General features: G+C 44.1%; 1 protein-coding gene across 1 annotated transcript; it reads right to left on the bottom strand.

The window, feature by feature from the left end:
* Window positions 1-519: 519 nt before the first annotated feature.
* LOC115317567 lies at window positions 520-3,577 on the bottom strand (the record flags this gene model as incomplete). Its single annotated transcript, XM_040208806.1, has 2 exons — window positions 520-701; window positions 3,364-3,577. Coding segments are annotated over 2 exons (396 nt in total), but the record flags the coding sequence as incomplete, so codon positions are not given.
* Window positions 3,578-14,155: the final 10,578 nt, after the last annotated feature.

Raw genomic sequence — 14,155 nt, 5'->3', positions numbered from 1 at the left:
AAATCCGTCTCTTAGGCACTGCGGCTAACTTTAGCCGCGGTTAGCGCTTCGGGCAAAAGTTCCCAGCTAGCTACCGTAATATCCCAAGAGATGCCCCACCCCCGAAAGATAGCCTGCCCCTATTCTTGGTATGATTTTTTATTTTTCAAAAACACAGATAAGCCCACTTCTAGTAATTGCAGGGTCCTGACCAGTGGTGACCTTGGCAGAAATTGTGTTACTTAACCACGGCAAGAGAAGGGCGAACGTTGCTGACTGAGGACAGTCGTCTTTGGTTTATCAACCCTCCCTGTGATTACAATTTTCACAGGTCACAAAATCTAAAACTAGTATATTTTAAAACTTTCTTGATCGCACACAGAAAGTGAGTCTACGCCTTATTTTCACCCGGTTTACTTCCAATTTTAGATCGGCTATCTCGCGGGATATTACGGTACTGTCTTTCAAAAAATCAAAAGAAAAAAACCTCCCCACGAAAACACCTGTTCTAAAAAATGAAAAAAAATAAGCCTTTAAAAGCTATTTTTCATTCGGAGACCCCAAGGACACAGGAGGTGTCAGGGGCACCTGTGGGCACTTTTCGGCCTTGGAAGGTCGATTCTTCTCACTGAAGAAGTTGGAAAGTTGAGTGCGGGCTTCGCCGATCCGATTGTCATCGGGTGCACTGGTTTGGTGCCTCTTCACATATTGAGATAAGCCAACTGCGAAAATAGAAGAGACAATCTCATCAAACACAGGAAATTCTAATTTTTTTTTAATTCTATTTTTGAATTGTTTCGAAAGAACAGAACGGTTTTTTCACTGAAAAAAAAAAATAAGGGGAACAAAAAATAAAAAGAATGTCTAAAGATAGCAGGGAGGCTTGTCAAAATTATAAAGAGCTTCATTATTAGCCTAGTGATTATTTTCTGTATACAGGATTGTAGATTGTAAGCGCCATAAAAAATCTCGATTATATTGAATGCATTCTTCTACTGCACTACTCTATGTGTATCTGCATTATACTGAATGCATTTTGGGCAGGCCTTCATTTCCAGATAAGCCCCAATATTTCCCGATTTTCGAAACCCGAATGGGTTTTATGAAACTCAGGTTAATCCCAACTTTCTTCTCAAAGCCCACCTAGATGGGAGTTGAAAACCAGTTGAAGGAATGAAAGTTATGATACATTGCAGATCGATTCAGTATTTCGGTTCTGTATTCCTAAATAAATTTCAGAAGTACCTTATGGTCCCCTTAAAAGAAAAAGAAAAAGAAACAAGTATCCTAATTATGGTCCTATTTGACCATTTTGTGAGCATCTGCTTTTCTTGCGTCAAGATTTGAGAGCGATAAAGTAAACAAATAGAGTTTGAAAACTGGAGACAAACGATATCAGCACCTAGTTGATGCGCCCCTCGAGGAGTGGCACAACCGTCCCACCATTGGAGGGGCCGTATTATGTATGGAAAAATCTTTATTTTTGCTTGAATTCGTTATTTTACTTGGCTCATAACTTCCGAAACAATGTGAATTTTGTGGGGAAAAATGGTTTCCTCGTGTTCCCATTTTGTCCGAGGGAAGGCTCGTCGCAAGTTTCAGACCAATCAAAAAATCGCTGGAAAGTCCCTGTAAAGGAAAGGGATACTGAAACGAAATGTTTATTTCCCAAAAAGTCCGTAGGGCCGTTCACTGGGAAGCTGCAAACCCCAAGACATCACTTTGACAAGAACATCCTGAACAAATGGCTGTATTTTTGGAAAAGCAAGATGCATGTGTGCGAGGCAGGCAGGCTGTCTGACGTCACATCACAAAGCTCCTCCGAGGCTTGCCTGGCGACGGAGGACAAGGCCGAGGAGCTCGGCAACCTGATGTCAGCTTCGCTTAATTGCGTTTTTCTTTTTGCCAAAAATACAGCCATCTGTTCGACATATCGCTTTATATTATTATAAAAGTGGTGTCTTGGGGTTTGTAGCTTCTAATGGAGCGCTCCCACTGTATTCTTAGCTGAAAATCAGATTTCGGTTCAGTATTCCTTTTAGCACACTACATAATGTGCTCTTTCATTATTGGGCACACAGTGCTACCCTCTTTCCCTGAATCACTCTCTTGGCGGCCTCAAAAAAGTAAACATGTCAGCCAATAGACAGAGCTGAAGGAGTTCAAAATCAGCCGAGATCGTGAGAATTCAAAAGAGGGTAATTTCTTTGGGGGCCCTGCTGCAAAGACGGAGGTATATACTATAAACAACTTAATTTTCGCAAGGACCTAATTTTCGCGAATCACCTACAATTCGCGAAATATAGGTCCCGCGAACAATTAAGGTAAAATGTAAACACATTGGAATCTATATTCAGATCCCACAGCATCGCGAACATTAGAACCCGCAAATTATTCCAAAACTTCAGCTTTGGCCTAAATCACAAAATAATTAGCCTGCAAAAAATAAGTCGTTTACAGTATACCATCAGAGATTGTGTCTGAAAATAATATTTGAATATTTTATTAGCCTTTTAATCACTGAAACAAAACATCTTAAATAAAGAAAATAGAGACTGGAAAGTGTTTCTCTTTTCATGCGAAAGCATTAAGGGTCCCATGGAGTGGAGCCAGGTGTTATTTGTAACCGAAAAAAACGCCAAAGAAACTCCCTCCGCAGAACGCCTGTTAAAATGGCTGCGACACGGGCAGCGCACCGGATAATTCTAAAGCCCCACAGAGCGGTGCTACCGCCGCAGCAGCGCACAGCTACCGCTCCCCCGGCCGGCTGGTGTCTGCAGAGGCCAGCCGAGCAGCCTCCGTTCATGGAACAAAAAGTCCTAACAATGGCACGTGATCCTCATTGCTAGCGGAAGCTAGGACGAAGCCCCAAGCAGGTTATGCTATCCTATTTACATGAAAAAGAGAGCTGTAATGTCACCATTGCAACATTGTTTCTCATTCTTCACCTTTCCTTGCAGTCGTCTTTTGTCTCTTCATAACATGAAAACAATGAGCCAACTGAAATTGTAAAGCAATCTATTCCCCCAATACCGCTAAAAACAAGACAAATGCACATTACACTTTTTGTCACCTTAGCCTTGACTATATGTTGGCCGTGCCTGCTAAAAAGCGCGAACTAAGTGCTTTGGATCACGTGTTGGCGGCTCTATACAAGTGCTCGTACAGCGGCTGCTCCAGTCAAGGCTACCCGCTCGCGCTTACGCACCCTTTGCAGTTACCTCATGCTGAGGCAAGACAAGGTATAGGGCCATTTACAGATTCAATATAGGAAACCCCTCAACATGTCAGCACCGAGTGGTCTATAAAACCTATAAAATGATACATGCCAAGCCTGCCAATTGCTGCATAGTTTGGAGCTGGGACATGCAGCAAGGCACGTACCTTTGATTGCATCCACTTTGGCTGGTGTGATAGGCTTTTGTTTCACAGCACCATGCTTTAGGTTGCGCCTGGAGGGCTGGTCCGTGACGCTCCTGTTGACCAGGGCCTCGTCCTTGTACAGGCACCGGGCCAAAATGATGAAGCAGCGAGAGTCCGACTTTGCTTTGTCCATTACCCAGTCGAACTTTTTCTCGGGTAGAGGCACCCCACCTCCGAGTTAACGCTGCAAGTGTAAACATAATTTTACATAAACAGGTGCTCAAGCAAGTTTCAGTACAGGTTTAGTGCCTGGACGCATTCCCCACTGGTGTGATAATCATCCTCTTCTTCCCATGAATTAAGAGTGGTCCCTCGGTGGCCACAAAGGCTGTAAAGAACCGGAAGTTTCATGCTGTCGAGATCCTGGCAGTTGGTCTTCAAACTTCGAGTGAATAAAACAAGCAGGTACAAGTGCCGCTGTCGTCATGTCATCCTAACTTCTGACTGTGAAGTGACTGTGAACTGTCGACGCACCAAAAAGAATGACGCGAAAGCACACCAGATGGAGACACATCCAGGCACCATAATACAAGGCACTTTAAGAGATCCTGCCAACCTAAAATGATTTGTTGGCCTGTAGACCAACAAATCATGCCATGGCTCCTCATAATAGCTTTATAGGGAAACTCCGCTTCATTTTTATTTTTGAAAAAAAACAATGCAGAACGCTTTCGTATCACCTAGGAAGACCACACATGAAATATTGCGACGTAGTTCCGTTTAAATGTCTCTTAAACGGCCCGGCAAACTATGTAACTCGCCAAGTTGCCGAAATTGGCTGACTCGAGCGGGCGAATTAAGGCGCAACCAACAGTGCAGTCAAGGCCACGGCGTCGGCGAAGCTTGTTTGTTTTCACTTCTCCGGGCAAGAACTGGTGACGTCAGCATAGTTTTCTCGTGGCGCTCAGCGGTGTCCGCGTCATAGGGGTAACGTGCATGCGCAGCGCGCTTCTTGGCAGGTGGTCCCGCTGTGGTCTCGCTGTTACCACCGTCTCTTGCGTCACAATCGCCATCGTCACCTCACCGTTCATGATTATTGTATCTCGGAGTTTCATCGACACTACGGACACTATGTGCGCAGACTTGTGCCGCAGTTGTGCATACGTCTTCAAATGTCGTAGACACCAAAACGTTGTCAAGAGTGTGGTTCAGACGACACTTGCGCCTGGCACAAGCCCACCCCAATCCTGCCCGTCGTTGCGTACGCGATCATGTGACATCTCTTACATTGTGATAGCCATCTTGTTGGCCGCCCGAGGCCAATGTTGCTGGACATAGCCGAAGTTTCGGTTTCGATATGCGCTCGCGTTAAAATTAGATTAAAATATGTATCCCAGTTTTCGCAAAGCAAATGACATAGTGCCTTTTACTAGGGTTTTTTAATGCGAAATTGAGCTAATGCGAAATTTCATGCGGAATTGAGTGGAGTTACCCTTGGGATATATATTTTTAAATCTAATTTTAACACAAGCAGAAATCGGAACCGAAACTTGGGCCCCGTCCGGCAACATTAGCCTCGGGGCCGTCAAGAACATGGCTATCACGTGGTATGAGATGTCACGTGAATCTCAACGCAACGGATTGGTGCAGGCGTGTGACAGGCTTAAGTGTCGTCTGCAAAACACTAACGTTCGCACGAGTGTCTTGTTAAATTTATAGGCTGACAGTTTGAATATTAAAAATTGAAATAGTTAAAACTGATATCATGTCTGCTCCACTGCATTACTGCTTTACCCTCCACTGCATTACTTCTTGATATGGACGAAAAATCTATTCTGTGCAGGTTGTAAACCTAAAAACATTTCTTTTAATTTTATTTTAATTTTCTCGAAATAGGAGATTTCAGGGTGTCTAGCAAAATATTATTCTGAAATTCCCTGACTTTTCCAGGTTTTCCCTGACAATTAAAGCTTAAATTGCCTGACCACTGTAGAGGCGGTAAAATGTATAAGACCATTACAACACAAACCATTGAGCACTGTGAGAATCATTTTGCACGGCTTCATCCAACTCGCATATTCCGAAATATTCGGGTTAGTGCAGTCAGGATTAAATGAGCACTTTCTTGCTGGCGACCTCGTCAGTGAAGAGGCCACTTCCGCTAACACTATGAAAACATGACGCTCAATCACACTAGTCAATAACCTAATAGCAGCATGGCCACCAGATGCGCACTTTCGGAAACTTTCGGCTTGGATTGGATCGGGGTCTGCGGCTTTTCCATTTGTTACTATATCTACTACAAGCAGTCTTGGGTAGTAACGCGTTACTAGTAACGCGTTACTGTAATTTCGTTACTTTTTTGGTAACTTGTAACTGTAACGAGTTACTTTTTTAAAATGTAACTTGTAACTGTAGTTCTATTACTTTTTTCTATGGTAACGATGAAAGTAACGACGTTACTTTTGTCGTTACTTTCCAGTGTTTTATGAATAATATATCACTGATCGAGTACCAATTTAGATTTTACTTGCACTTTTCAAATCGTCTATTCCGTCATTTCGAGTGTCAAGATGGCCTTGCACAAACTTGTGAATACGTTCTTTCTCACGAGCCACGACCCGAATATAGCCACGTGTAGATATCACGAAAAAAATCTTGTTATCTTTACGCACGCGCTTGTACTTCGTGACTGAACACTTACATCTTAGTGTCTTGAAGCACTATCTATTTTGTGGTTTTTCTTTATTCTGTGAAAACGCTTTTTAATCGGGTGAATCAACTGTGAAAAAATAATACACGCGGAGGGCACTGCGCATGTTTCGCATTTTGATTAGCGCCAGTACTCCACACTGCGCATGTTTCGTATTTTGATTTGCGACACTACTCTGGCGTGGAAATTTTCAAACACTAATTTCGAGAAGCAACTTTGCTAAGTTACAATATGAAGTAAAAAGCGTACTGTTTAATTTTATGGAATAAAACTTGGTGAGGGGCGTTTTCTAGTTTTTCCTATTTTTTGTGTTATAGAAAAGTAACTGAAAAGTAACGTCGTTACTTTTTAAAAGTAACTGTAACTGTAACGAGTTACTCTTCTGCTGCGGTAACTGTAACGGTAACTTCGCTACTTTTTTCTGAAAGTAACTGTAACTGTAACGAATTACTTTTTAAAAGTAACTTACCCAAGACTGACTACAAGTAGGGGTGTCGCGAACTAGCCGAGGTTCGAATTCGACGAGGTTCGACTTTTTCGAACTTTTAGTGAAAAACGAACCCTACCATTAGCCATTGGATGTGGCGATGAATGCCGTCTGGATCTGCAGGGGTTTGAGAAAAATTATTGCGGCCATGTTTTATTTATAACTTACTTGTGTGGTGCACTACCTTACCCACCATAGATAGCCGAGGATATGTGCAGCAGCGCAACTTAGGAAACACGAAAAAGAGTTGGCTTACTTGGCCATTATTAACGCTCAGAAGTTCCGGCTCATCTGGGCGGCCAGCATCTTCCTCAAGTCTACCAGCAGCTTCATCAGGGTGGCCCGGACCTTCATCAAAATGGCCAACATCCTCATTGAGACTGCCAGCAGCCTCGTCAGGATGACCACTGTTTGCATCTGGACCGCCAGCATCCTCAGCAGGGCAGCCAGCATCCTCGGCAGCGCCTGTATAGTATGTGATACATAACTTTAAGGAGGCATGCGGGTTTAAAAGCATGCACGCAGGAGCAACAAAGCAAAGTAACCAAATAATGGAATTTATCATTTGGCAGTGGTAAAGAGAGGAACATATTATAAAAATGTTAATTAGCTTGCTTCCATGACAATGAACTTTTTTTTTTTGACGAGGCACTATTGCCGAGTTTTAGAGGTTAGGATGTCATACAGAAACCTAAAATCTTAGAACTTCTTTTTCCTTTTACCTAATTACTTTTACCATGGTTCCTTTCATTATGACCTCTGAATATCTTCAATACATTTTAGGGGATTACTAAATAATACAAGGCCAGGCCGTACTCTTCTCTATCGTTTTCTCAAGATATGTTTATCTGCCACCCGGTTTTGTTGCACAAACATATTAATCTACAAAATCGTTGTGGAATTTTCTGCGATTTGTTTCTAGCGCAGGTGAGGAACAGGCAAGTTATATCCTAAACACTGACTGAACAAAACATACCAGCTATCGCGCCAAATTTTGCCGCAGCATCCCCGACTATGACTCTGGGCACAGCAGCCGCTCCCTCACTGCTGCTTGCTTCGACGAGATCTGAATTTGAGATAAATGATGATTTTTTAGCACTCGGGGAACACCTGCACCCCCAGTCCCGACGCAAAAGAGTCATGCGCTATATATCTTAACAAATCTAGGTGATTCTTGAAACTGTGCCTAGAGCAATCACCCAGGCAGAGTCATGGTTACGACGTCCAGTCCAACCTTCGGTATATACCGTATATACGCGTGTAACAGCCGCACTCGTGTAACAGCCGCACCCCTAACCTTGAACAAAGAAAGCCGAAAAAAATATATTTAAAAATTACTCGTGTATGGGCTGCCTAAATATATAATAGGTATAAAATATATATACAAAATATGTTTGTATATAAAATATGTATAATATGTATACATATTATATGCATATGTAATATGGATAAAGTATGTATAAAAATTACCCGTGTATACGATTTTAGAATCACAGGTGCGGCCTTTTTTTTCAAGTACTGCCGGCAAATGGCACCCACCCGGCTGCCGCAGCCAACAACACTGAGGCACTCTATCCTGTCTGTTTGCGCCTCTCACTTTATGTCGAACAAATTCGAACCAGATGCAGTGCATCTTTGTGTTTGCAAGTATCCCCGGTTTCCCGTTGTCACCCACTTCTGGCTTATGGATGGGAAAGTACACGAGTTACACGCCTGGCTTTGAAGTGACACTGACACCCCCAATTTTTTTTTCCTTTTTTGTCAGGCGATTCATAATCGTGTCGGAATACTACCCAATTACTATTTTGCCACAGAGCTACATATTTTTTTTAATAAAGCCAAAAAACGCCACTGCTTGAAACCGAAACTCCCGCACCGCTCGCAGAAGTGGAGACGATAGAGTGAGTGGCGGAAGTCACGGGGCTACACCCGACCTTGCGGGTTTTTTTTTTTTTTTATCCGCACGTAGCAGACGAAATGCGTTTGTTCGCCGTGCGATTCCTTTGCAGTTATGTTTGTTCCGCTCGCTGTTCTGTATTTCAAGATGAGTTGTTTTGTACATTTAAGTGTTGGCAATTAGTAGTGAGCGCCCCAGTGCCGTAGTGAATTCCCATGATTGGCTCCGAAAAAAACACTCCCAAAATGTTGCTTGAAGAGTACCTTACATGTCCTGCATCTGCAAGTGGAATTGTGCAGCAGGGTGCACAAGTTTCCGAAAGATCCACGGGTAGGCATCAATGGCTGGCTGCGATTCATGTAGAACAGTTACGCGAAGCTCGGAAAACGGACGCTACCCGATTTATATGCTCCTTGCATTTTGTGGAAAGTGACTACATTGAGTTCGCAGTTGTCAAAAATAGAACCCCATACCATTTAGTTCTGCGACGTATCGCCCACAACAATTGCATTTTTTCAGCGATAATTGTAAAAAAAGAAATGTAAACATCGCAAAATGCTTGACAAAAGAAAAAGGAAAAACACCAGGGATCTAAACCGTTCCCTCTGCGTGTGAAGCGGACGTCTTTCCACTGAGCTACTGAGGGAACTCAAATATGCGTAGTAATACAGCGAGTAGAGTGTATATCGAAGGTTTGCTGTTGATTTCCCTTCAATACATGCACTCGCGGGTTGAAGTCGGGCAGCACCACGCATAGGCCACATTCGCACCTCGTAAGGAAACCGTACACGTGCGTATTCAACTCGAAGTACGCACTTCGTGCTTGACGTTTGAGCAAGCAATGTCTTCAGCCATGAGAAGGGACGACGCGTCTCGGCGACGACTTCGTGCAACCGGCTTGCTGGTCGGGCGTGTCGTATAGAATGAATATCAATTCTTTTGATCGGTCCAAAATTTCTCTTTCGAAAAAAGACAGAATTCGCCGGTACAGTGAATGACAGTTCTGAAGTAGAGATCCAACGCACGTCGTCCGCTGCCATCCGCTAGTCCCACGATAGGCGACACGACGCCATGTTAAGAATTATGCAGTGAACGCACAGAATGCTTCCGGTTGTCAGTGCTACCTTTTTTTTCTATCATCGTATTTGCAGCTTTTTGAAAGCCACAACAAATGGGTTTCATTTTTTTCTATTTTTAATATTGACTCTGTGCCTTCAATGACCCACAACTTTGATTAAATTTGGTGGTCGCGTCGATTTGGTGGTCGCGTCGATTGTGAATATCAATGTCGTATATTTAAGACTTCATAACAAGAATCTGCATACGAACAATAAATATGCCTTTTAAAAACAATCAATCCGAAGTTGGCAAGGTCATTCCCAAGCTTCTGACCATTCCTCTGGACGTGCAACTGAAAACTGTATAAAGATTCCTCTCATTGTGGCAAAATGTAACAGGCTAAGCACTTTGAAGCATATACTGCAGCAATTACATAACTACATTTAGCTGAATAACTATTTAAGAACAGTTCCCGCTCCCAGGTTAGTTTTAGTTGTTTTAACTGTATCAGAACCAGGTTGTAACAAACTTACCATGGTCCTTTTGTATTTTTGAATACAGTCACTGCGTTGGCGTTTTTCCTTTCGCTTTCGCCCACCACCTTTGCCATAGTTTTCCTTGTTTTGCTGAACTTCTGGCAGATGCATAAGAAGCAACCTTTCTTTTTTCATTTTCTTAATAGGCTGTGTCGCACTGAATCCTACAGTGAGACTGATGAGTAGCAAGCCTGTTACAATGCAGATAATGAACTTCGATAGAAGCATATCAATTGTCAGAATGAAAACAAGTTCTTTCAAATCTTACGCAGTGTCCAGTGGAGTCGGCCAAGAAGGGGTATGCCGCTAGGAGGGCACGCATGACATCATCTAGCTAAGACCGACTTGGCGTTCTGGAAAGAAAAAAACAACAAATGTTAGCCTCTATTTTAAGATATATAAGTGAGGGCTTCAAATGCTGCTGCTTTCGGAATTTCGCTCAGAATGTCGTCTGCCAACGCAGCGACCAACTTTGTTCGTGCTTCATTTCGCTGTCGTTGAAGGAAAAGTTCACTCTTTTCACACAGCCTCTGTAACACTAGCGAGATAAATTATGGGAGAGTATATCTCTGTGGCCATACATTCCTTAAAACCTCTGTAGACCAAACTGAGGCTACTGTGTTAGTAGCACGAGGCACATTGGAGGGTCCAGGCAAGCTGAAAGATAACAATGTAATTCGTGCATCTCGAATTTCAGAATTGGATCGCAAATTTCCAATTGGGTAATGTGCCCCACCTTTCTTTTATGTCTCCTCTTAGCTGTTCAATCAGTTTTAGCCGTTTGACTCGCAGTTTCATAGCAGGGAGCAACTGCTCAATCATCCACACTGACAAGTTTAGTAACGTCTTCCCATCAACCTTTTCTGCATGAAAGGAGATAAAATATTACACATACAGTTTATGTCACATATATGTTATATATGTTAATGACAGAAGTTATACCACATTGTTCTACCCTTTTATTCCGATGGTGTACACAAATATAGCATAAAGAGAGTGAAGATGAGGGGGGGGGGGGGGGGGGGGAGGGGGACAACCATAAAGCAGTGGCATGCATCACCTCCACACTGCTTCCATTTTCTGGGTCCCCAGATCCTCCCTCGACATCTTTACGTTTCATGTGCTTCCTGAAGCTCTCAAACGCAATAAAATATCCTCCAGACGGAGAGCACTCACCCAACTTGCAAACAGAATTAAAGTGCGGGTCACCATGAGCTATCTGCACATGATTTGTCAGATGACTCCCGATGTGGTAGCACTGCGAAAACTTTGAACACTCGTATCCGCTCATGCTGAAATCGCACAAACAACGACAAATCTCACCAATCGCCGAAAGACCCGGAAGCACTTCCTCACTCACAAAACATGCCCAAATATCCACACTGCATTACAAGTTTCATAAAAAAAATATTCGCGTGCACATGGAAGTATGGAAGGATAGCGCCATCAAGACCCCGATCAGCCACCGTTAAGGTGTATTCACACGACGGACCGGGCCGCGGACCGATTGATCACTTGATGCGTGGCCCGCGGGCCGCCCGGCAGCAATGAGCATCCACACGGCGGACCAAAAGAGCAGACGACAGAGCAAACGGGCCGGTCTAACCCTCGACCTCACAGCTACGCCAAACGCATGCAGCGAGCTGCTTTGAGGCTATTTGTAAGGAGCCAAGATGGAAGTTGAACGAAAGTGACTTTTGGCCGCGGTGGCCCTGGCGTTGACTATTGAGGACGACGACGAGGACATAGGTGAACCGAAAAGGGCATGCATGTATTGTCCCACAGAGCGGGGAATTGCTCCACGAGCGCGATGAAGTAAAAAGTTGCATCGTCGCACCATGCCGCCATCGTCGCACAACAAAGGGTTCGTCTTCTTTGTCTTCAACAGTTGGCGCCAAAAGAACACGACTTTGGCTTTGGATTCCAATCCAAACAACAGAAGTCAGCTTGTTGCCAGACTTAGCGCCTCAATTATACTAAAAACGCCGCGGTCCGCCGCCAAGGTCCGGGCGAGAAAAGCGCTTGGCATTTCTCACAAGCGCGGGCCGCGGACCGCCGGCGGACCTCGAAAAGCGGTGACGTAAGGTCACGTGATGCACGGCCCGCGGACCAAAACAGCAATTTGGTCCGTCGTGTGGATACACCTTTACCGGCACTCAACTTGGAAACTGAAAACGCGAGACGAAACCGCCGCCGCCAACCAACACAAACAAAGAGGACGGAGCATTCTGCTTACCTTCGAATCTCTGGGCGAAGTCTCCAAGGTTTTGCTTTGTCAACCAATCTGACACGTCCTGGAGCTTCCATCTAGACACATTTGTATGTTCTCGCACCGTGACCCCATTCATTGAATTCCGCCAACAGAACCAGGTCGAAACAGTAAACAGCGAACCCCGAATTGTTGGCCGCCGTTACTTTCGTCTTTACAGAATCTCACGCAGGCAAGCGGAGGAGTGCAGCGGCACCACCGCCTTCGCGCGCAACCGCTTCTTCAAAAACAAAACAAAAAAACTTATGAAGAACTTTTTTTCCAGGCAAACGTTCTTCATCGCCCGGTCGCCTTTCTGGTGCGCAGGGGGCGACACTGTTTGAGCGAAAACAGTTTTTCACGAGGAAAAAGAGTTCTTGGGGCGGCGAAGAACCTTTCAAAAACGGATTTCTTTTAGAGTGCACCCACGGGGGTTAAATGTACTAGGACAACGCATGACGTCGGCCCCGTTGCTTCCGCAAGCCATCCTTTCATAAAAAAAAAAATGTCCTCTCCTTAATGGAAAAAAAGGACAGTGAGTGTGCAAGCGAGCTGGTGATAATTATTCATATTGTGACACCCGAGATTGGAGTGCGAAACAATTAAGGAACTTTCAATTCGAAGGAAAATACAAAAGAGAATGTCTCAAAACATTGTGACATTTTCCTCTGTTGTTTTGCCCTTCGACTTGAAAGTTTCATTTTTGCACGGCACAGTCTCAGGTGCTTCATTATGATTAATTTTCTTCTCGTAATATTTGAAACTCCTTCGCCTGCGCTGACCGATCGATAAGTGGCGATAGTTTAAAAAGGTACGAGAAAGCCGCCCGAGAACAATTGGAGCGATGCGCGTCGTCTGCTCAAATTTCCGGTGAGAGTAGAATATTCCCCGAATTCCGTTTTGAATTTAACAAAACCGAATTCGGGGAGTGTACTTTGAAGTCGGGAGTTGTACTTTCATCGCAAAGTACCAGAAAAAAATACTTTTAGTAAAGAACAGCTACACACACAGAGAATGTACTTCAAGTGAAGAAAAAGTTTTTCAAACATAGTTGAAGTAGTACTTTAAGTACAATGTACTTAAAGTACTTCCCAACACTGTGTAAGGCAGACGAACTTGTGTCTTCCTTTGTCGTCTGCATATCTCTTGAAGGGTCCGTTCCCGGTGAAAGCTCAACTTTTCAATGAAGAGTGCCGGTGCTGAGACATGTTGAATGCTCCAATTTTAAAGTTTTTGTTGCACTATCTGCTGCACTTATTATCAAAATATTTTCCGCGCCACCCTGCGATGCAGCAGTACTCAGAAAATGAGTGTGCCCAGGCAGTGAAGTGGTACCTGAAGCAGAACTCGGTCGCCACATCACAACGAAAATTTCGCACTGCATTTCATAAACGCCCGCCTTCACGCCCGACAATGTTTGACTTGGGCGAATCATTTACGAGCGGAAAAGACTTTAGAAAAAAGAATCCAGTCAGTGAACGTGAGAGCCTGCTGAAAAATGAGGAGCTGATTGAAGCGGTGCTTGCTGTCTTCGAGAGCGACCCACAATTGTCAACAAGACGAGCACCCAGGTTGTTTGGAATCTCGGAAAAAAGCGTACGACTGATTCTGCGGAAAAATAATTTTCACCCGTACGGGATGCAAGTTGTCCAGGCCCTGCAGGACGACGACAACGTCCGACGAAGCAAACTTTCACATTGATGGACGTGTGAACCGTTCGAACAGCAGGATATGGGCTCGCGATAACCCTTATGCCGTGGACTAATGGCAACTAGTACATTCACCGAAGGTGACAGTGTGGAATGAGATTTATCGTGAAGGCATAGTGGGACCCTTTTTTTTCTATGGCACCGTTAACGCAGATGCCTGCTTG

This window comes from Ixodes scapularis, unplaced genomic scaffold (genome assembly GCF_016920785.2).
Source record: "Ixodes scapularis isolate PalLabHiFi unplaced genomic scaffold, ASM1692078v2 PGA_scaffold4__175_contigs__length_147842914, whole genome shotgun sequence".
In the NCBI taxonomy this organism is placed as follows: Eukaryota; Metazoa; Arthropoda; class Arachnida; order Ixodida; family Ixodidae; genus Ixodes; species Ixodes scapularis.
This window is presented reverse-complemented; position numbering and strand designations above follow the sequence as displayed.